Below are 23,354 nucleotides of genomic sequence, written 5' to 3'. Positions count from 1 at the left end.
GAGTAAACTATTCCTCAGTTTATCCCCATTCCCCTTTATTTAGCAGTTCTAATACACTTAAAATACTTTAAAAATGTACTACATATGAAAATTTGTAATCTTCCTAGGGACTTATTCTAACCGAATTATTTTGACCAAGTAAAATGCAGGGAACAGTGCCACAAATCTGCAGCTTATCTGAAGAACAAACCAAGCTTCATCGGGCCAAATCTGCTAAATCATAACAAGTATTTGCTTCTCTAAAACCTTTAACCTGTTGTATAATATATCTGGAATACCAGTGAGTATGACCTTGTGTATAAAGTCCAAAATCAGGTTACCATTGAAGACATCTGTTTGTGAGATTCGTGAATCTCAAGTGCTGTGCTAAAGCAACTCGATCTTACTCTCTCTTTTTTTTTTGTGAGGAAGATCAGCCCTGAGCTAACATCTGATGCCAATCCTCCTGTTTTTTTTGCTGAGGAAGACTGGCCCTGAGCTAACATCTGTGCCCATCTTCCTCCACTTTATATGGGACGCCACCACAGCATGGCTTGACAAGCAGTGCGTCAGTGCACGCCCGGGATCTGAACCTGCAAACTCCAGGCCGCCAAAGCAGAGCGTGTGCACCTAACCCCTGCACCACTAGGCCGGCCCTTGATCTTACTCTCTTTTCCCCTTGTTTCATCTTAGCAGCCAGGTGGAAGTAGACTTAGGTACTGCTGATAAAATGATTCCTAAAGCCTTTCTGCACTGTTCTAGTAGTTCTATATAGGCCAAATTTTGTGCTGTTCTGTGACTACAGAACAATAGGTCATTTGCTGAAGGTGGTAGTTTCAAATATTAAGGCCTGGTCTAGCAATCCTTCCATGGTTTCCTTTTCAAGGCTTCAGGCTAAAAGGCAGGCTGGGCAATGTGGACACATGCCTTGGTCCTCCGTGCACAGGGCTACAGACAACAGTCCCAAGTGAAGACACTCAAACAAGTGTGTATGCAGGGTACCCACCTTTACCAGTGCTGGCCCAGGCTTTGCTGAGGACACAGTGTTTGTGGGGAGGACAGGAGCTGTGGACCTTGTAGGGGGCTGATCCGTAGTAGGAGTTTTCAAGAATTCAGGAACTGCTGGGGACACTGAAGTAAACTGGTGGAAAAATCAGAAAGGGAACAAGTCTGTGAAATCAGTAACAGAAAAAATAGACAAACCAGAATTATAAGGGAATGACCTCATTTTTTTAAAAGTCCACTAGAAAAGAAACAAAGAAAAATATACTATTATATCTGAGATCCAGATGGTAGAATAACATGCTTTACCTCTGTGGAGCCAACTATTTAGTCTTTGCCCCAACAGCAATGAAAAGCTAAAGCTAAATAAGGTTAGATTGACTCAACTGTAGTTTTTTCTCAGAAATATGGTTAGAACTGTCCTTTTTGGCAGAAAAAAAATCCGAGACTCTTGTAAAAATGATCAAAATGAGACATGGTATTCATAAGATGTTCTTGCCGCAGAGGTCACACTAATCTGGCTAATCAGATGTGACATTTAGTCTTCAGCACAGGCCCAATGAGCCCCTCTCCCACACTCCAGACCCACAGCCGGGCACGTCTGGCGAGAAGCTTCCACTTCCTGGAGGCCCACTCCAGCAGGCGTCCTTAACTGTGCTTTACAGCTTCTGTTCCTGTCTCCAGACCTGACTGGCACTCTCTTTCACCATCTCCCCCGTTTCTTGCAACAGGAGAAAATTTGAAGAATACATTCTGATAAGACTGACCTGTTTCATTGACAGTACCCTCACACTTGCTTTAAAGCAAGAAGCTAATTTGTTACCTAGGCCAAAATAAGCAATTACTGAATCTCAATTTGGAGTCACATATTAATGAAGGAAGCTACAGAAGACTTTGTCAGGTTTTTTATCAAGTCCCACTAGCAATCTACTTTAAGTAGATTTTAAGTATTCATTTACTGGAAAGAGATATTATTATTATAATAAATCAGCTAACTGTTGCATATTGATTACTACTAGGACTTACTATTACTAGCTTTATTTTAAGGAAAAATGTCTTCCTTTTTTACTTCCACTTCCTGGAACAACTCTCAAATTCATTACAACAATCAAAATCAACTCTCTTGTTGAAGTTATTTGGGTTTAAAAATAGCAAACCGTATTTTCCCTCTTAAAATAAATGACCTGAAAACTCAGAGGGCTATCAGCAGCAAGAAATATGAAGCTTGGTGCATACTAGTTACTCAATGAATATCTGTTAATGAGTGAATGGAAATTCCTTGTGGCTTTACTCACGCTAGGTCACACTCTCAAGCCCAACTGAGATTCTATGTGTGTGAGTGTGCAATTAATTGTGCATGCTCATGTCGGTGCCCTCTTTAAGGTTTGTTTTCATTGTGCCATTGATTTCAGCTTTTAAGTAATTATTAGTAAGTGTTGACAACATAAAAACTTGACTTTTTAAAGATAGCTATACTCAATTTCATTTTCAAACAGAAATGAAAGGAAAGGACTTATCCAAGAGTCTTGACACCTCTGTTCCAGGCTGACTTCTGCCCCCAAATGGCCCTGAGAGAGCTGGCCATGAGCCTCTGATATGAAGTGAGAGAAGATGGCCAGCTGATCACTGCTTTAAGGGATATGGTTTTATGTTATTTGTTTTCCTTTCACTTTGCACATTTTTTAGAACTGAGGATACTTATCTCTGGATCAATTTTCACACAGGGGAAAAACATTCCTTGGCTACTAAATAATAGGCAGATGAAGGAGCATAAGACATTCGAATTTTGATATATATATATATATATGTATTTCCTTGCAGATAAATTCTCCTAGCCTGGCAAGCTGTTTTACCCCACTGATTGACAGTAACGATGCATTTGACAGAGTCAGTGTTAATAATTTGAAAAATAACCGAGGAGCATGAATGTGGTATCAAGTGTAATATTTATGAAAATGTTTTGCCTATATTTCTAGACTCTGCCTAATTGACTTTGGCCTTGATTACTCACACTCTCATCTTATTAGCTCTTTTGGTATCTTGGTGTGACTTTGCTAACCTAGAAAACCACTCCACCATAACCCGAAAATAACTCAGCTGAGATACAGTGATTGTTAACTTTACCTAATCTGAAGATAAATTCTGGTTGAAAAGGGAGAACTATCCAAACTCTGCTTTATCTTTTGGCAATCTTTTTTATGTGCCTTAGAAAGGACCTCCCTCCCCTCCAAAATCTTAGATCACATCTAGATGTTAGGATCCTAGCTGCTAGTTACCAAAAAAATCTAAACATTAGTATTTCTGAAATTACAGTATTCCAAAAAGGATTAAAAGAATAGCCAAGCTATAAAGGATACTACACATATTCCGTTCCACAGTAAATTGAGCAATATGTTAAAATCTTAAAAGAATGCTTGAAATATGTTTAAATTGCCACTGAGGCCTAACTAAGTTCACCTTATGTACCTATGAGACTATTCTAGGTACTTCACGTAAGTGGAATCATATAACTTTTTTCCTTTTGTGGCTGGCTTATTTCACTTGGCATAATGTCCTCAAGGTTCCTCCATGTTGTAGTGTGTGTCAAAATTTCTTTGATTTTGTTGTTGTGTAAACATCATAGGGTATACTTATAAAAACCTAGGTGATATAGCCTACTATACACCTGGGCTATCTGCCACTAATCTTATGGGACCACCGTTGTATATGTGGTCTGTTGTTGACAAAAATGTTGTTATTTTGTACATGACTGTATTTTGTTTATCTATTCATTTGTCAACAGGCACTTGGGTTGCTTCTACCTTTTGGCTGTTGTGAATAATGTTGCTATCAACACGGGTATACAAATACCTGTCCAGGTCCCTGCTTTCAACTCTTTTGGGCACATATCCAGAAATGGAATGGCTGGATCATATGATAATTCTATTTTTAAGTTTTTGAGGAAGTACCATACCATTTTCTACAGTGGTTGCACCATTTCACAATCCCACCAACAGTGTACAAGGGTTCCAATTTCTCCACATCCTTGCCAACACTTGTTAATTTCTGTTCTTTTGCTAGCTGCCATTCTAATAGTGTGAGGTGATATCTTGTTATGGTTTTGATTTGCGTTTCTCTGGTGACTAGTGATGTTGAGCATCTTTTCATGTGCTTCTTAGCCATTTGTTTATCTTTGGAGAAATGTCTATTCTAGTCCTTTGGCCACTTTTTAATCAGGTTGTTTTTTTTTGTTGTTGAGTTGTGGGAGTTCTTTATATATTCCAGATATTAATCCCTTATCAGATATATGATTTGAAAATATCTTCTCCCATTCTGTGGGTTGCTTTCCACACTGTTGATAGTGTCTCCTTTGATGCACAGAAGTTTTTAATTTTGATGAAACCTAATTATTTATTTTTTCTTTTCTTCTGTTGCCTTAGTTCTGATCATGCCACGCTGGGAAGAAGGGTGGGCAAGGGTGAATAAAATGCCATGACATTTTCTACTTTTTGAATGTGGATTTCTTTCTTTCTTTCTTTTTTTGTGAGGAAGATCCGCCCTGAGCTAACATCCATGCCGATCCTCCTCCTTTTTGTTTTTTTCCGAAGCCCCAGCCGACAGTTGCATGTCACAGCTGCACATCCCTCCAGCCGCTGCATGTGGGATGCAGCCTCAGCATGGCTGGAGAAGCGGTGCCTCGGTGCGCGCCCAGATCCGAACCCCGGCCGCCAGTAGCGGAGCGCGCGCACTCAACTGCCAAGCCACGGGGCCGGCCCATGAATGTGGCTTTTTCTTCATGGGGCGTATGCTTGGTTGGTGTAGATCTCTGACTGGTTCCCAGAGCTCTTATAAAGTTATTTTAGTCAGTCTGTAGTTTATTTAATGTTTCTGTGGGAGAATGGGGGCCTGGACCTTCCTATTCTGCCATATTGTTGACGTGCATTATCTTTTATAGTGAGATTTTCTATCACTTGGGAGACAGTGTTAACCATGCAAATATATGCACAAAAATCTCAAATGTGAGTTTATTTATTTAGTACTTCTAATTTCTAATAGTTCAAGTATAGCCAATACTATAACTACTAAAATAATGCCATAAAGCAGAAGGGTGACTAGCCAGGTAGAGTACCAAGCCTACTCTAATCATTAATGAATCTCTTACTTTTGGTGTTAACTTCATAGAAGGATCAACATAAAATTTCACTAATACATTAGATCAACTTTGGAAATCCTAGAGCCAATGTCCACCCTATTTAAATACAGTCCTCTTTATAAAGTTGTCACATACTACTTATTATATTCTCCAGAATCATGCAGAATATCTATTACAACTTTGGTGTGACCATGTTGGTGATTCACAAGTTAGTCAAAGTGACCGTTAGGGGCTAGAATATGGAGGCATAATAAGTATTAGAATTATCATTATTCATTTTTGGTAACTGAGTTATGATACTTGAGTAGAATATATAGTTGAGGAAATAATGTTATGTATGTATTTCTTAAGTAATACAAATAACAGTTGTCACTATGAGTCACAACAGGATGATACAAGATGATGAGTTGGAAAATAGTCTTAAGAAGAATCTCAAACTGTTGGCCTAATAAGAACAAAGTCATTAGTTCCAATCCTGTGCGGGCCAGATGGATGTGCTCTTTTCTCACGACATCTGCCCTAGGTAATACACATAAAGCAAGCAGCTCAGTGCCTGGCTGAAGTAAGTGCTCAGCAAATGCTGGCCATTATTTTTTATCATCTCAATTATATTTAATAAACATTTATTTATAAATAAATAGGAAAGGCTTATTCTGCATAATGCACTGTTTTAGGCACTTCCCTACCGGTCACAGGAGAACTGAGTTAAGAATTGGGATGGAATGTAACTTCACAGTTAATGCTGGAAACCAACCCAAAATCTAAGTATTAATAGTGGCCGAGTCCTCTTGATATATATGTTATAAAAAGCATAACTGAAGGGGTAACAATAGAAATTACAGTAAAAATATTTGATGCCCCATTCAAGCTTTTATTGATAAGTATTTGTAATAAAAGTTAGTCTAATTTTTATTATTTAATATATGCGTACATGGCTTACCTATTAGACCTTGCTCTTTCTCTTTGTTAGCTTAAACCTATGGTTTCTGTATTATTTGGCAAAAGGTCATCTACCTGAAATTTACTTGATACAATGGGAAAAAAATAGTTTACCAAATTCTCCTAAGCTTGTCTTCTTGAAAACATGCAGAGTAACTGACCAACAAAGCTCCCTTTCAGCACTACTTTGAATTCAGCACAGGCTTTGTCCTTGTAGGACAGGCTTTGAAAATTAACACAGACCCTGTCGATTACACAGTTAAACATCTGGGTGTTTATAATAAATGGTTAATTAAACGGCTTAAGAAATCGCTAGAGAAAGTCTTCAGATTAAAAGGACCAGTGTAACAGCTCCTGGTACCCACATGTGGCTAGCTGTTCTTAATTTTCTACAGCTTTCCATTGTTCAAGAGTTGCTTAAGTGTAAAATATATTGAGCTCCAATATGTGATGTGTATTCTATTAATATTTTGGCAAATTCCTTTGCAGCTGTACTTTGACCAGAATTGAAAAGGCAAAAGTCCAAGGAAAAGCAGTTTTAATCTTTTATAGACCACACAGAAATACATATTTCAAAGAAAAATTTTTTCACCATTAAAATTTACATTTTGATGGTGTACTATGCTGTTCACATTATGAGGTCATTAGCATTTTAGCACTGGGATCGCAGGAGAATTGCCTGGAAAATCTGTTCTTTACCTAGATATTATGTGTTAAAAATTTTTTTGTAGGGAATGTTTCTTTTATTTGATTACTTTCTTGTAGAACTTAATCCTCTGTGGTATCTATCTGTGTGTTCTGAAAAAGAATTAAGGAGACTAGATGTCATAAGACATTTTGGAATAAAGCAAGGCATAAAGAAATTTTGAGCCTTTCTCTCAACTAATTATCTGCAAATATAACTTTTAAAGAACCTAAAAGAACTTCCCTGTGCTGGCCTTGAACTTTATATTTGGCCAAGTCTAAAAAAAATTGAACAGAGAAATTAGAAAAATGTATTTAAGCCATAGGATTAAACATGTAGCACAAAAATGGTGATTAATCAACACATGAAGAAACCTGGTTCAGGTAAACAAGAAGCAAAGCGAAATCTACAGCAGAGCTACTCAAAGTGCATCTGTGCACCTCTGTTACCTGCCTGAGACAAGTACAAGAAGTCTTAGGGAAATTCGATGTTACTCCACACTTTTATTATATTGTATAAGAGGATTAGTCCACAATGCATTGGAAATTAAACAAACTATATAAAAAACACACACTAGTCCTTCATTACGGCAATTTGAGGACCAGTGGTCTATAGTAACTAAAGTTACCATCAAATCCTTACGCTGAGTTTCCATTTTAAAGAACACCCAAAAAACAATAAGTTTATGCTGCTTTCTTATTATCTTTGCTTTATAAGGACTACTTTAATACTAGTGATGAGACTGACGTTTTTGGGGGGTACAGTGATAATTTTAAAGCAGGAAAAAATAAATTGCAGAGATAATCTCTGAGGGTTTTCCTTCATTAAAGCAATATGCAATTGCTGTGTGTTGGACCTGTGTGTTCAACATGAGGTTACTAAGATAAAATGAGGGGACATCCCTGCTCTCTGGAAAATTCATGTCTACTGAGAAGCAACATTGTCAGGTACTCTTGAACTATAAATGTGAAAGTAATTATATATCAAGTGAGATGCCTAGACAAACTCTATAAACAAACACTGGATAACAGTGAAAATAATTAAAGGACAAAATTTGCCAAAACAAAACCTAATTATCACTTCTAGATGACACAAAAATCCCAAAGACTTTACAGGCATCATAAAGTCTGCCTCTGTGGTTGATTAAAAAAACAAAAAGAAAAAAAGGGTACAACACACTTATAATCCTACTTAAGGATTATCTTTCTCTGACGTTAATATAGCACAGTTAACAGGGAGATGCTTCTTTAATTGCATGAATAAAAGTATAATAAAAAGAATCTGTATCAGATTCCTTACTTTTTAACACTAAAATACTTAATACAAGGGAATTTTATGAAGGACGCACAATTTAAGAAAGTAAATGGTACAGAAATCATGTAACAGGTAAAGTTGCAGCAAGCCAGCCCTGATTCCAGGTTCTTTTACTTGAATGTGTAAGTAGGGAGTGTACCATTCTCTAAAGCGGGTCTTTCCCCACAGGCCCAGTTGACAGACAGAAGGCAGACTGTTAATGGTCTACACGTAGCAGGCAGAACTGGCTCTGCAGCAACACTGAGGAGTGCTGTAAAAACTAATGCTTAAAGTCAGGAATGACCCCAGGCTTAGTATGTGTTGCACTGGCAATAAACAGATCATATTTATTTTTCAAGAAACACTGCTTTTTTCCTTCAAGGAATTCTGGAATGTCAGCCCCCAGGGTGGGACTGTCTCTGGTTAAAGTTTCTCACTCATAAACTTAGCTAGAGACCAAGCTTTAAGAGCAAAGTAAAAAACGTAATAGTATAGGCAACGCAGGGAAAAATAACCCCTTACACAGGTGGAACTGTCATGAAGCCATTACCAGGCAAGATGGCTGAGGTAACAAAAATTCTGTTACTAAAAACTAAAGCCATGCTAATAGCTGTCTGATATCCTGACCTACTCAGACAGAAGCAGAGAACAAACAACCCAAATGGATAAGTAGAACTGTTTTTTAATGGTATTTATTCGCATACTTGACATTCTTTTTAGCCCTATTTTTAAAGCTCAAAACCAGGGTGCAGCAAATATGTGAGAATACAGTAGGGGCTGGTCTCCCTTGCTCTCTCTTTCTGCTTGCTTACATCTCAGACTGTGGGCTGGTCATTGACCCTCATCCCTCTTCCAGGCCAGGTTCCAGCAAAGCTGAGGGGCCAGTCACTCTTGCCCTGTAAACTTTGACAGAATATGAACTGTAGCTTCCACACTACCTTTGATGAATCCAGCTGGAGAGGCTCTACTCTCAAATGGAAGAACACAAACACTGCTTCTACAAGAGGGCATCAGTCAGTGCTCGTGGTGCTGAATTCAACACTCACTGAGCACTTTCTGTACCAGGCCCTGTGCTAGATGCTGAGGGTACACACACACTCTAAAGTAGCCTTTGTCCTCTGAGAGTCAAAGTCCTTCTCCTCAAAGGCTCACGTTTTAGTTGGAGGAATAGACACAATAAACAAACTAATATATTTCAGATCATGGTAATAAGTGCAATGAAGGAAATAATGTTGAAAGACATAATCCCTAACAGATATTCATGAATGACAAGAAATGCTGTAAGAAAATATGCAAACATTTTTAATCACCAAACTTCCATACCTCTCTGAACCCAGGCCTCCTCTGGTGTAAGAAGAGTTGAGGCAGATAATTGCTAAATTCCAACTCAAAAATTCTATGATATTAGACCTTAAAAAGAACATTTTCTGCTGAACTCGACCAGTCCCATTAAATAGTTCAATAGTTTTGATTTTAAAATAACTGAATACTATTAAAATTTCAATAAGGCAAAAACACTATAAGGAGAGATTAAAAAAACAATTATGTGCAGCATAGGAGTTCTTATAAAACCAAAAGAAACATGAACACTCATTAAAAAATAAGAAATGTGAATTTTCAATTATAATGCAATTATAAAAAATGCAATTATAAAAAAATATTTATTATTCTTTTGCATGCACTAGATTCTCAGTTCCCAATGCAGTCTGACACATAATAGGTGCTCAGTAAATGTTTGTTGAACAAATGAATTCAATCTAACCAAAATCAAGGAGCCAGTTAAAACATTCAGATCTTAAACAGTGTGCAAGGTTTAAAATAATGATATTACTTTACTTGTGGTAAAGACATAATGACTGTGGAAATCTGTATTACCTTCCCGAAGGCAGTTAAAGTGCCTACCCTTTTTGCCTAACAAAAGGTCCAAGTCCATTTCACTATCTGGTAATTTATCCAAAGAAGTAATCAGACAAGTGCCCAACAATGTATGTATAAAAAATCAGGGTGTAGCAAATGTGTGAGAATACAACAGGGGCTCTTATTGTGTGTATAAGAGTGAAAAACAGGAAACGACTCTAGATAACCAACAATAGGGAATTGGTTAAAAGAGATATATCGTATCAGTTCAGTTTGAATACTATGTAGTCATTAAAATGATATAAATGTATATTTATCAACAAGGAAACACCACTATGATTATTATTAAGGTATAAAAGCAAGTTACACATAGACGCAGCAATTCCACTCCTAGGTATACACCCAAGAGAAATGAAAACATGTCCACGTAAAAACTTGTCCACACACATTCATAGCATCATTATTTGTAATAGCCAAATTTCCAAAACAAATGTCTCTTGACTGATGAAAAGATAAACAAAATATGGTATATTGATAGAATGGAATATTATTCAGCTGTAACAAGAATGATGTACTGATACATGCTACAACATGGATGAACCTTAAAAACATTTTACTAAGTGAAAGAAGCTAGTCACACAAAAGACTACATCTTGTATGATTTCATTTATAGAAGATGTCCAGAACAGGCAAATCCAGACATAGAAAGTAGACTGATGGTTGCCTACAGCTGGGTGGAGTGTGGGTAACGGTGAGTGACTGCTAACGGGTATAGGTTTCTTTTCGGGATGATGAAAATGTTCTGGAGTCAGACAGTGGTGATAGTTGCACAGCTCTGAGAATATATTAATAACCATTAAATTGAACATTTTAAAAGGATGAATTTTCCCAGTGCCATTTTTTACAGAAATAGAAAAATCCATCCTAATATTCATACAGAATCTCAAGGGACCTCAAGTAGCCAAAAGAGTCTTGAAAAAAAAGAACAAAGTTGGAGGTCTCACACTCCCTATAGTGATTTACTACAAAGTTACAATAATCAAAACGGTGTGTAATGGCAAAAAGACAATGCAATAGAACAGAAAGCCCACAAGTAAACTTTTTATGCATATGGTCAAATGATCTTTGACAAGAGTGCCAAAGCCATTCAATGGGGAAAGGACAGTCTTTTCAACAAATGGTGTTGGGAAAACTGGATATCCACATGTAAAAGAATGAAGTTGGACCCTTATATCATATACAAAAATTAAAATGGATTAAAGACCTAAATGTAAGATCCAAAACTATAAAAATCCTAGAAGAAAAGAGAGGAAAAGCTTCATGACATTAGATTTGGCAATGATTTCTTAGTATGACAACAAAAGCATAGGCAACAAAACCAAAAATAGACAAATGGAACTATATCATCAAACTTAAAAACTTCTGTGCATCAAAGGACGCTATCAAGAGAGTGAAAAGGCAAACCACGGAATGGGAGAAAATATTTGCAAATCATATATCTGATATATCTGGTTAATATCCAGAATATATAAAGAACTCCCACAACTCTACAACAAAAAACAGAAATAACCTGATTAAAAAATGGGCAAAGAAGGGGCTGGCCCAGTGGCGTAGTGGTTAAGTTTGCGTGTTCTGCTTCGCTGGCCTGGGGTTCACCAGTTCGGATCCTGGGTGCGGACCTACTCACCACGCATCAAGCCATGCTGAGGCGGCGTCCCACATAGAACTAGAAGGACCTACAACTAGGATATACAACTATGTCCTAGGGCTTTGGGGAGAAAAAGAAAGAGAGGAAGATTGGCAACAGATGTTCAGGGCCAATCTTCCTCAAAAAAAAAAAAAAAGAATGTCTTAAGGAAAAAATTTAAAAAAATAAAAAATAAACATTTCTCCAGAGATGATATACAAATGACCAATAAGCACATGAAAAGATGCTCAACATCACTAATCACTAGAGAAATGTAAATCAAAACCATAAGGAGATATCACCTCACACTATTAGAATAGCAACTCTGAAAGGAACAGAAATTAATAAGTGTTGGCGAGGATGTAGAGAAATCGGAAACTTGTGCACTGTTGGTGAGAGTGCAAAATGGTGCAACCACTGTGGAGAAATTATGGAGGTTCCTTAACAAATTGAAAATAGAACTACCATATGATCTAGCAATCCCACCTCTGGGTAATGCTCCAAAGAACTGAAAGCAGGGTCTTTTGAAGAGTTATTTCCACACTCATGTACACAGCACCATTCTTCACAAGAGCCAAGAGATGCAAACAACCCAAAAGTCCACTGATGAATGGATAAACAAAATTTGGTATATCCATACAATGGAATATTATTCAGCCTTAAAAACAAAGGAGATCCTGTCACATGCTATGACAAGAATAAACCTTGAGGACATTATGTTAAGTAGAATAAGCAAGTCACAAAAAGACAAATACTGTATGATTCCACTGATATGAGATACCTAAATCATAGAGACAGAAATAGAATGGTGGTTGCCAGGGCCTGGGGGAGAGAGGAATGGGGTTTTGTTGTTTAACTGGTATAGTTTCAGTTTTGCAAGATGAAAAGTTCTGGAGAGTGTTGCACAACAATGTGAGTATACTTAATACTATTGAACTATAGGCTTTAAAATGGTGTAGATGATTAAAAAAAGGGTGGATTTTATGGTATGTGAATTATAGCTCAAAAAAGAGTTATGTGAAAATTTTTAAAATGTGAGTTACAAAACCATTTGTAAAATAAAAATGTGTATATAGAACAGAAATAAAATGTAACAATCTATTGAAAAAGGTTAACAGTGTTTGCATGACAGGTGAAAATCTATATTTTTCAGCACTTGCAGACTTTTCTTCTGGTGAAAATGTATCACCTTGATATATAAAAAACAAGGCACTTTCTCTATTAAAGGGGTTAAAAACAAGAAAGGTGATACCTGGGCTGGAGTGTTTGCAGTCACAGGAGATGGCGATTCACTAACTTTTGGCTCACTTGGGGACGCAGCTGACCCCTGTGACTCCTGGCTGGCTGGCTGGTCTGGAGACAAAGCATCACTGCTGTCTTCGTCAAATGAGAAATCGCCCTGAGTTTGGGGATAGTCCTCCTTCCCAACGCCTAAAGAAAGAAATGATTCTTAACTTATCTTGGCCTTGGCATACCAAGCTTAAAATGAAAAAGAAGGAGAAACATTGTTTATTCTGAGAACTTAAGGAGCTGGTAAAAAAAAAACCAATTGAACATAATGTACTTCCCAATGGAAGAACACACCACTACCTATGGTGAATACTTGGGGGAAAATAAATCTAACCTGAATCAGATCAAGCCTTTGGATCCAACTACTAGTTACAGGAAGTACAGGAGACAAGAATGTTTTTAATGACACCTGGGGATGCAAATGCAATCAGTAAAATCCAGAATGTGGAAATGCTAGAGGACAAAACAAGCCTGTTCATCAACAAATAAATAGTAAGAAAAGAAAGGAGGAGGAAGACCCACCCAAGAGATTAAGACTTAAGAGACATATCAGCCAAAGGCAACGTGTGGACCTTGTCTGGATTCTGATTTGGAATCTAGCTGTTAAAAAACATTATGAGGCAATGGGGAAAATGGGGCTATGACTGGGTATCTGTTAATAAGTCCCACTGGAAGGAGCAGCCCAGCTATACTGACAGCTTACCTTTTGGGGTCCATCTCTTTGGGATTGAATGGAATCATAGTTGACTATATTACTTAGAATTATTGACTACAAATTGCCTAAGATTTAAACTCATACTAATGTAAAATATGAAGTGCCCCATGAGTAATGGAAACTATAAGAGTTTTTAAAGTAGGATATTAACTTTTCAAAATTGCTTGCAGAATAAGTGGCATTATTCTGGAAAAAAATTTTTTTCTGCTAAAGCTTATGCCAGAAAAAAAAAGGGAAACATTAGGAACTAAGTATGGTAAGATTGGGATAAAATGGACAGATGCTACCATTCTTAATGAATACATCTACACTCATCTGCTATTCACCTTGCTGAACTAACACTGAACAAGCTACTTTTCTTTATCTTTCCTAGAAGTAAATAGAACTAAAGTAATGAAAAGTTTATAAAAATCTTAAACAAAAAACAACAGAAACTAAACAGTATAACACATTAAGTTTAACTTAGAAAACATGATAACGAAACCAGAACTTAAAGACTTAAACTTCAGAGGTAACAAGAGGAATCTGTGTTAATTGGTAAGAGATGCTAGTCTTACAATACATAATATGATAACAATAATAATGGGAATCAGTGTGAGTTTTAATCAATTTCTAATTCACCCAGAAAACAATACTTATGATTGGTGTTGGTCTTTTTAATCAAATTTGTTTTATTTAAAACTTCTAAGTTTTTCCTTCTCCCAGAAAATAGCAAATTTTTAGAGTCTTGCCTATAATTGCTTCCTTAACACTGGAGTCTACAGGAAGGATGTTTTTCTCCACCAGCTCCATAGGACCAGGTCTTTGAGCAATCTTTTCATTCAGATCATCAGCTAGTCGAGCTCTTTTCAACTTCATCTGAGTAGCCTGCAGGGATGGCTCTGCAAATGTTTCTAAAAGAGGAAACACAGTTTTAACCATTACTTGAATTACTATCTCTATTCATTAATGTTATTTCAGGCCAACTAATTTAATTTAAACTGGTTAAACATATTTATGTGTTCTCAACATATTCATGGAAAGAGAAAATGACTGTTTACGAGTGCTCCAGTATACATTTTATATTTTCAGTCCTGGATATCCAGCTTTATATTGTCTATACAGGATGGATGCTCTCAGACTCAAATTAATATAAACTCAAGCCAAAAATGGGGTACTGCTATTGCTCATTTATGATAGGAGGGTCAAATTCACATTTATTAGGTATTGGGGATACAAAGGATTAACAAGACAGATGTGGTCCGTGGCTCAAGAAGTTTACAGTTTTAGATCTGGCTTCATTGGAAAGTCAATTCCTAGAGGGGAGACATTACATCTTAGGATATAAGACTCTCTGCAGGAGTCAATGGGAAGAGCTAGAAATTATACTCTTGGATTGATCCCTGTGTGTCTCAGAGTCCAGCAGCATAATAAAGAATTTGGGTTTATTTCTGAATATATAACCTTGTGTCTGTTAGGAACATTCAATTACATGGTAATTAATGATCTATAGAAGCATCAACTCATTTACTTACAAATGCATAAAGGTGTACAACAGATGTGAAGCTACTATAAATCATAACTCATTCATTTGCTTAATTCTGTCAATTACTTGTATTTTTGGTAACTCATTAACATTTTATTCCATTGTTCTAAATAATGTTTATCATTGATTAAAAATAATGATGAAGTGTTAAACCCAAATTTCTGAGTTGAAAGTTGCCTGTTTCTTAAATTATACAGTAGGTCTTTTAATGAAATTCCCCATAAGTAATCTCAGGATTAACTGCTGTTTTCCATTCTGTAGGTAAAATATCCTGGCTGAAATCCAAAGCTCACTGAAAAGTCCAGAACTGACACACTAATCTCCAGCACATCTGAGCGCTTCTCTTTCCATTTGTTGAGTTATATGCTTACCAAAAGTCAACCTTGATTGTCCACAAAATAGTTCATATCTATTGTGACTGCTACTGTCAATACCTAATTTAACTAAACATTACCGGAAAATGATAAACTTCAAAAAGAAAATTATTATTTCTTGGAAACCTAAGTTAAATGCTTTGGAAAGACTTAATAAAGGTGAATCATTAAAAAAAAATCACTGTCAAATTGGGGCAACTAACAACTGTAAAAGATTTGGGAAAAAATTGTAAAATCTAGGGTTTTTAAACTCAGATTGCTTTTCAAATGTCTTTAAATTTTTGTTCTACCATAAATGGAAATCGTAGGTCACGTATAATGGCTATGTTTTATGCAAGAAAGATGATGTAAACTCCATTCATCAAAGCCTTCCCCAAAGTGAAGGCCCTAGCCCTAGTTCAGAATATTGGCAAATAAAGGCACACTTCTCTAAGTTAAAATAACATGTGAGCCCATCTCACATTTATAATTTTCCTGTATAAGCAACTGTGGCCCCAATTTTATTAGATAAAACACTTATAGCCATATAGGAAGATGATAGGTAGGGATTTTCTTCCCAAATATGTTCCTGATAGCACTTGGATGGTGTTAAGGGGAGAAAGGAGAAAGGCAGATTATCCTACCTAGATCTTAACAAAAGCATTTAAACATCAACCTAAGAGTGATTTGGGAAGAAAATATTCCAAAAGCAAGTAATTAGAGGCTGGCATTTTGGTATGTTTCTATTCCTAGTCTTATTACCTCCTCATTTCTATGAGGCTGAGGCTGGATTTTAGCTGCTGAACTTCAGAAAATAATTTAGACTTTTGTCTGCCAAACATCCAATCCAATCAAAATTAGGAGAACGTTAAAATAAGTTGGGGGGTGGTTTTAAGGTATTTTTAAAATTATAGATGACACATTCTTTCTTACTTCAAAAATCCCAATTTGATGGAGGAAGATGGGCACAGATGTTAGCCCAGGGCCAGTCTTTCTCAGCAAAAAGAGGAGGATTGGCATGGATGTTAGCCCAGGGCTGATCTTCCTCACCAAAAAAAAAACCCAACTTGAGAATAGATGTCACTTATGGTTCATTCATATACATGATTAGGTTTTTAAATGTTGGGTAGTCTTTTTTTTTAACAAAAGCAAAGATGATTTCTTTTGATAGTTAAATGTATTTGCCTTGGTTCTAATTACATTAATAAAGCCCGTTATAGTTAGAAGGCAAGTTGAAACAGACAGCATTGTTCCTACAAAAATGTCCCTTATAGGTCAAGATATTTTCAGGCCATTTACCCAGTTACTTACCAGTAAACTTGCTTCTTTGAAGATCACTTATCCCTGACAGCTGATAGTCTCTCCTACCCTACCACTGGAGTTCTGGAAAAGCTTTTTCAGTCCAGTAGACTTCTCAGAACACAACCCAAAGTAGAGAAAGGTATATACCTCTCACCTCTTGCCTCAGATATGAAGATAGTCACATAATCCTAGATTCTTTGCATTAGAAGAGACCCTAGTTGGGATTATGGAGACCAACTTGATGCTTGGAGCTTCTTTACAGCATCCTTAACGTGGTGTCAGCCTGTGCTTCTTCCTTATCACAGTAGCCTGCATGCCCCACAGAGCACTTTTTACAATCTGGAATTCATTTGTTTGCCTGTTTATTATTGGTCTCTGCCGCTAGAATGTAAGCTCCATGAAGGCAGGCATCCAACTGGCTCACTTATTGGGTCTCTGGTATCTAGCTTGCTGGCCGATGAACAAACACCTCTAATAGTGGCAACTGTATCACTTCCTGAAGATTGTATTTTTGGACATGTCTGACCTTTAGGATATTATTCCTTATGTTGAGTTACAATTGAGTGTTTTGTAATGTCAATCTAATTCTAATACTAACTCTATCATTATGCCAGAGAGAACAAATCTAATCTTCCTTCTGCCTGATAATTGTCTCTAAACGTTTGAGAAGTTTTCAGATTCTTTCTATATCTTCTCAAGGTTTAACACACTCAAGACTATCACAGGGTCAAGTTCCTAGTCTTGCTCAATAAGTTAGAGAAGCAAAAGAATGAAAGAAAATGTAACTTGGGAATTTATGGTGGAGATACCGGCTTTCAAGAATGCTCTGTCTTTAGAGAGAAAAACCCCTGGTCTAAGCCATGTGTCTCACCAAAGATGGAATGGAACTCTCTCTACCAATTTCATAAGTGATGAGGCTAGATCATGGAGAAAATTTGGTGGGCTGAGTAGAGGGTGTTTATGATAATGGTCAGATCAAGCTAGATTGTTGTGGGTAAGCAGCAACAAAGAGAAAATGTTAGGTGTGGGCATTGTACCAGGCAGACATAATAGGGCCCAAGTAGCTGAAAATTTAAGGTTAGATTTGTGGCTATGGTACTCTTATTACTTAAAGAGCAGGCACATGTCCCTCACTGATGCAGAAATCCTCTGGACCGAAAATGTTTTTCCAGAACAGTATGGTAGAGATACCTATGGCACCAGCTGGTGGGGAAGACTCAGTCCATCAATTGGTTATTTGGAGAATCAAACCTTCCCCATGTATCTAACATAACATTTTAGCTTTGGGTCTTCATGTTGCTATCCAATTTGGAGGATGTCAGCCTGTGGGGTAAAAAGTTATTAAAATGGGAATAAATGGAAATGGTGGAATTCTCACATCTTTTCTTGAGAAAATGCAGCAAAATAAGCAGAAATAAAACCTTTACCTTCTAAAATGTGCATCCTGACAAGTTCAGAACGATCTGGTCGGCTCCGAATCTTGTGTTTCAAAAAGTTTTCAGTCTTAAGAAAAAAATAACGAGAAAGTCTTACCATAAATTGTTTATGACTTACTGTGGTTTTACAATTTTCTCAAGGTACTCCATTTAAATAAACTGTATATCCTTTTTGTCATGATTTTGAGAGGAAGAAAAGAGTAGAAATTAGTACTATGAGAAATTATTATCCAATACATAATTTAAACTGCAGCCTTCAAAATCGTACAGGAACTTGAAGTGTAGCTGGTATAAAGTAAGCACTTTATAGACTTTTATTTTAAAACTTAAAAAAGGCAAAGGCTCATAATTTTGAAGATGATTTTTGAACAGACATAGGATTCTGATCATTTGAGTATCTAAATTAATAAAATCTACACTTCAAGTAAAAATCCACCTAGATAACAAACTTCCTAAAAATCCTAATGTATCTTCTTTGATGAGTTCACATCCTTGATCATATTTTCTTATTCAGAACTGTACTCAACTCTAAACAACAGGGCTTTAAAATGGGTTTTATATTTTATAAGACTCTGAGAGATGATTCCTGCGTCCTGGGAAAATTCTTAAGGAACTTTTGGAACATGCTTACTTTCATATCACATGATAGAAGTTTTCCCTAGAACAAAAATAATGAATGTGCATAATGGTATTTTTTAAAGAAAAATAACAAACATCAATTTAATGTGCAACTAGATGGAGTCATCTCAAAGAATAAAGCAGAGTTGAATGTAGCAATATTTTTTCATTCCAAATTCTCCTACCCTTGCTCCAATGTACAGGTAACATAGACCCAATAAGGAAACCAACTAAGGATCTGGTGTCAGTACAACACTTGGGCTGTCTGCCTCCAGGGGTAACAAATGGCAGAATTACTCCATTATGACTCTAAAAACTGTTGTTACGCCCTGAAAGCTAGAAAGTGAAGAAGTGTGACTTGTCCTTTATGTACAAAACTAGTTACTGGTTTTAAAAGAACAAAATTTGAATGTCATGTATTGTCCACAAACCTCCAAGATAAAACTACCGCGGAATATATTACTTTATACACTATATATCCTGAAAATACGCTACATTTTCTCTACTGACATATTTAGGAGGAAGACTGCTACCTGTCTACAGTTACTTTAAAACACAAGAGAGAAGTAGAACATTTTAAACTGAAATTTCTTACTCTGGCTCGTTCCAAGCTTTTTATCTGCTCATGGAATGCCGCTGGGCTCTTCAAAGCTATGAGAAGAAAAGAAATCGTTTCCGTGGTATAAATAGAGGAGTTAATACTTCAGTCAAATGTTACAGTATATCATGTTGATGTTTCCTCTTAGTCTTATTCGTTTGCATCTACGGTTCCATTTATTTACCAGTTCTTTTAAGAGATCTGCAAAATTTGAAACCTTAAATGTTTCAGAATTAAAATTATGTATTTCACAAATAAAACAAGTGAACGGTTAAAACAGAATTGCATATATAATGACAATGCAAATAGTTCCAACCAATAGCTGGGGAAAATTACCACTACCAGGGGAACTGTTTGATGATTCTCTGACAGGTCTTTCTTCTTAATGGCCATATAAGCTATTGCCCACAGGACATTTAACCTTGGAGTGATCTAACCTTGAACATGAGGACACTCTGCACTCCATGTCTACCAGATCTGAGTTACCATTTACTGAGAACCCACAATGGGCTTAGCCCTGTACTCTGTGGTCAATCATGGTTATATTGTTGTTGATCATCACAATAACCCTGAAAGGTAGGTATAGCCCCAGCACAGATGAAAGACTCAAAGAGGTTAAATGAATTCTTGAAGTCATATAGCTAGATGGTGGTCAAAGGGGGATTTAAATCTAGAATTTTTGAATTTGAAAGGTTCATGCTCCTTCTACCATACCACAATGCAACTCACTCTAAAGACATAGTGACTCTTTAATATGTTAACTGTTAGTACATTAAATATTCCAGAATCCCAGAGTGAGGGTAAGCAGTGTTCACTAAAATATCACCTACTACAGTATTGCTATCAATTATCTTTACAGAATCTTTTGTATGTATTTCCACCATTGTCTGATAACACCTGGCACTTACTATAATCGTGGGCAGTCAGATGATGTGGATGGGGCTATTACCTCCAAGACGTGGCCAATCAGCTCTTGGTAACATAATTTTCAGCTCTGGTACTTGAAGCACTGCAGACTTCCAGGAGCCCAGCCGAAACAGGTCTGGCTAAGGACCAGCTCCCAAAAGCAGACTAGAACTGGCTTAGCAGTGGTATCTTAAACATTATAATTTGATCCTATTTGATTGATTGGTTCATAGTCAGGAATGTAGTGGTGGAGAAATCTGGCAGATTATCAAACCAGCTTTTGACTCTATCTCACAATGCTAGATTTAAAATATTTAGATAGTCAATTAATAGTAGTCCAGAAAAAAAAACTTAATTGGGAAAAGTTATCTACTGCAGAGAAAAATCATTCCTTATCATAAACCAAAAAAATGTAGTATCAACGATTCAGAAGACTGGGATGCATAAATGCATTTTGTAATTTCCTTCTGGTTTTTTAAAGCCAAGTAAGTTACTCTTAGAGAAATCAATTTTTAGACTAAAATCCATATAAATAATCCTACCAGCCTACACAACACAACCACTCTTCCTCTCTAAAACAGAAAATCACCTCCAAACTTGGTGATTAAAGGTAGAAAAGACAACTTGGACAAATATTCTAAAATTAATCAACTCTCAAAAATGAAGAAATGAAGCCTAGAGGTACTTGGGAAATATCTGTACTTGGGCAAGAAAGATTGTATTAATTATAAATAAAATGTTTATTAGTCTTGTAACTGAGATACACTTATTATATAGATCATACTATAGCATCAAAGATAATTAATTTGAATTAAATTAAAGAACAAGGTTTTTAATTAATTATGTTATGTTTGCAAGTCTAAGTAACATTGGATCCATTATGTAGAGCGATCACTTCAATTATTTCAAAACTAAAAAAAACACTGAAGTTTGAAGAACTGATGTTACCCTAACTACAGAGTTTTAAAAGTGTTCTTTGTATAATATAAAATTCAAGTCCATCTTTTAAGCTGCATCTCGTTTTCAAAATGTATTTTAAATGATTCTCTTAGGTTGGCAATGCTGATGCCCAGTTTTTCCCTATAAACTCATTTGGTAACTGTACATTGATTCAATGGATACAACTGTAAGTAGAGTGAGATACAGGTTCTTCTTGGACATGCCCATTTTGTTATATCACATTAGAGATGACAATGACACAAATCTTACGTGGCATGATGCCCTGGTCCACTAGTTGTTCTCTCGTCCTCCTTTGTTGCAGCCTCAGCTGGAGCACTGTAAAAAGGAAATAATCACCATTGGAGTCTATAGGCACCTGTAGGATCCAACTTATGAAGTTCCAGAAGAAATATAACTAAGCTTTATCAAACATCTTCTATTTCATAACTGAATACGGATACTACCTGGCACCATCAAACTTGTAAAAAGAAACTCAGTTTGTGATTTCTGCCTGTTTGGTGAACTCTGAAGTTCTCTGGGCATATTTTTTGTTTAGTTAATAATCTTAATTTGATGAACAAAGCTAAGTATTTGCTGTTTAAATACAATCACATAGTACTCAGCAAATAAAAACAGTTGGCTTATACACTGGCTTGTTAATAAAAAAGTCTTATTTGTAGAAATGAAAACGTGAGATTTCTTGACATGCCTTAGTTTTTTTTTTTTAAGTTAATAGCAAAACTTTATTTTAAGGAAAGACTGACTTATTTGGAGGGATTACGCCATTTGGAGCAAACTTTAAATAGTTTTAATGAAGGCCAACTGCATAATAAAAATTAGTCCTATGAGCTATTACTGACGACCCAAAGGAAAATTTCTAAATTAAGAGCTTAACGTTTAATAATCTTTGCACAAATGTAACACCATACCTCATTCTACAAATTCTAAGAAAGTCACAAATCAATTGAAACCTTATCATTTTAATAAAAAAGAGTAAATAAATAAATCATTAGAACTGGTAAAGAATGAGGTATATGTCACAAAATGTGGAAATCTGGTTTGCCAAATTTAATCAAAACTAATTTTTTCCCCCAGATTTCTCAAGCAGATTCCTTTCATAGCATCTCTATATTTTTATCTGGAAAAGGAGCCAATTTCAAAAAAGAGGAATATATGAAATAACTCTGAAAAATATTTTTCTTGGTTTACCTTATACTCAGTTTTAAGTTTCCACTTTGATTTTTGTTTCAAACCATGGATGAAAACCAAGTTTAGGATTATTAAGTTCTGCTTAAGGGTTGTCAATAAGAAAAAAAGAAAAATTTACCTATGTGTATTTCTTAAATGGTAGGGAAGGAAGACAGAGAATTTTCTAGCAAGGGGGTGATGGCTGGAACAAGAGGCTGGCTTGGACCAGTCTCTTACCCAGGCTCAAATGCAATGCACGTGATGGCTCCCACTTGCAATAAACTCCAGGGCCCCTGCCCTCCTATCCTTTGCTTTTTGCTTGCCCTTGTGCTTACTGCAGAGCAGAGCACAATCTTAGAGATAGTTCAAAAAGAGCCTAGACTGTAAAATGGCTTTTAAACATATTTTCTTATTCATTGCTAGATATGAATGTCATCCTTTATTAAATATTGATTTTTTTTTGCTTCTTTTGGCGGTCATAGGATCACAAAGCTTCACTGACATCCCATTTAGAACTGAAGCAATTAAGATTCTATCACACAAAGCAAAAGAAAAATTTAATGAGTCAAAAAAATATATGCACATGTTTCTCACATTAAAATGTTTTGTGATACTTTGAGTCAATTATGCTCTAAGACAAAGATCTTTTCCCTGATAACTTACAGTTTATTGAGGATGGTATGTTCCCACTGTACTTTACTAGGAACAAAAATAACCAAGGAGATGAACTGTGGATCTGATAGTACCCAAATGCCTGCATCCTCTAACATTCTTCTATGAATGCTAAAGTTAATGCTTGTCTGAAATTAAGATGGCCATATTCAAGAGGCAGAATTCCAAGAAAAGAATACTGAGAGGAGAAAAGGGTCAGAACAATCTCCAGTTCAAAGGCTGACACTTCTGGAACACG

At 36.3% G+C, this 23,354-nt stretch overlaps 1 protein-coding gene across 10 annotated transcripts in view; it reads right to left on the bottom strand.

Moving 5' to 3' along the window:
• Positions 1-23,354, bottom strand: part of MRTFB (myocardin related transcription factor B) — a 179,228-nt gene that overhangs the window by 29,438 nt on the left and 126,436 nt on the right. For 9 of the 10 annotated variants that reach the window (XR_015548522.1, XR_015548521.1, XR_015548523.1 and 6 more), the window contains 6 exons: positions 21,527-21,592; positions 19,409-19,464; positions 18,187-18,262; positions 14,311-14,472; positions 12,827-13,005; positions 986-1,120 (listed from right to left, as the gene is read on the bottom strand). Coding sequence is in view for 7 of the 10 variants with exons in the window: in XM_087416985.1 (XP_087273111.1) it covers positions 986-1,120; positions 12,827-13,005; positions 14,311-14,472; positions 18,187-18,262; positions 19,409-19,464; positions 21,527-21,592 (674 nt within the window). In the remaining 3 variants the exon portion in view is untranslated. Of the gene's footprint in view, positions 1-985; positions 1,121-12,826; positions 13,006-14,310; positions 14,473-16,768; positions 18,083-18,186; positions 18,263-19,408; positions 19,465-21,526; positions 21,593-23,354 lie in introns of those variants that run through there. The other variant, XM_087416988.1, reaches the window with a different exon arrangement.

The sequence above is a fragment of the Ceratotherium simum genome, chromosome 26 (genome assembly GCF_057802395.1).
Source record: "Ceratotherium simum simum isolate JZ-2026a chromosome 26, ASM5780239v1, whole genome shotgun sequence".
NCBI lineage: Eukaryota > Metazoa > Chordata > Mammalia > Perissodactyla > Rhinocerotidae > Ceratotherium > Ceratotherium simum.
The sequence above is the reverse complement of the archived record's forward strand: the minus strand, read 5'-3'. Positions and strand labels throughout refer to the sequence as shown.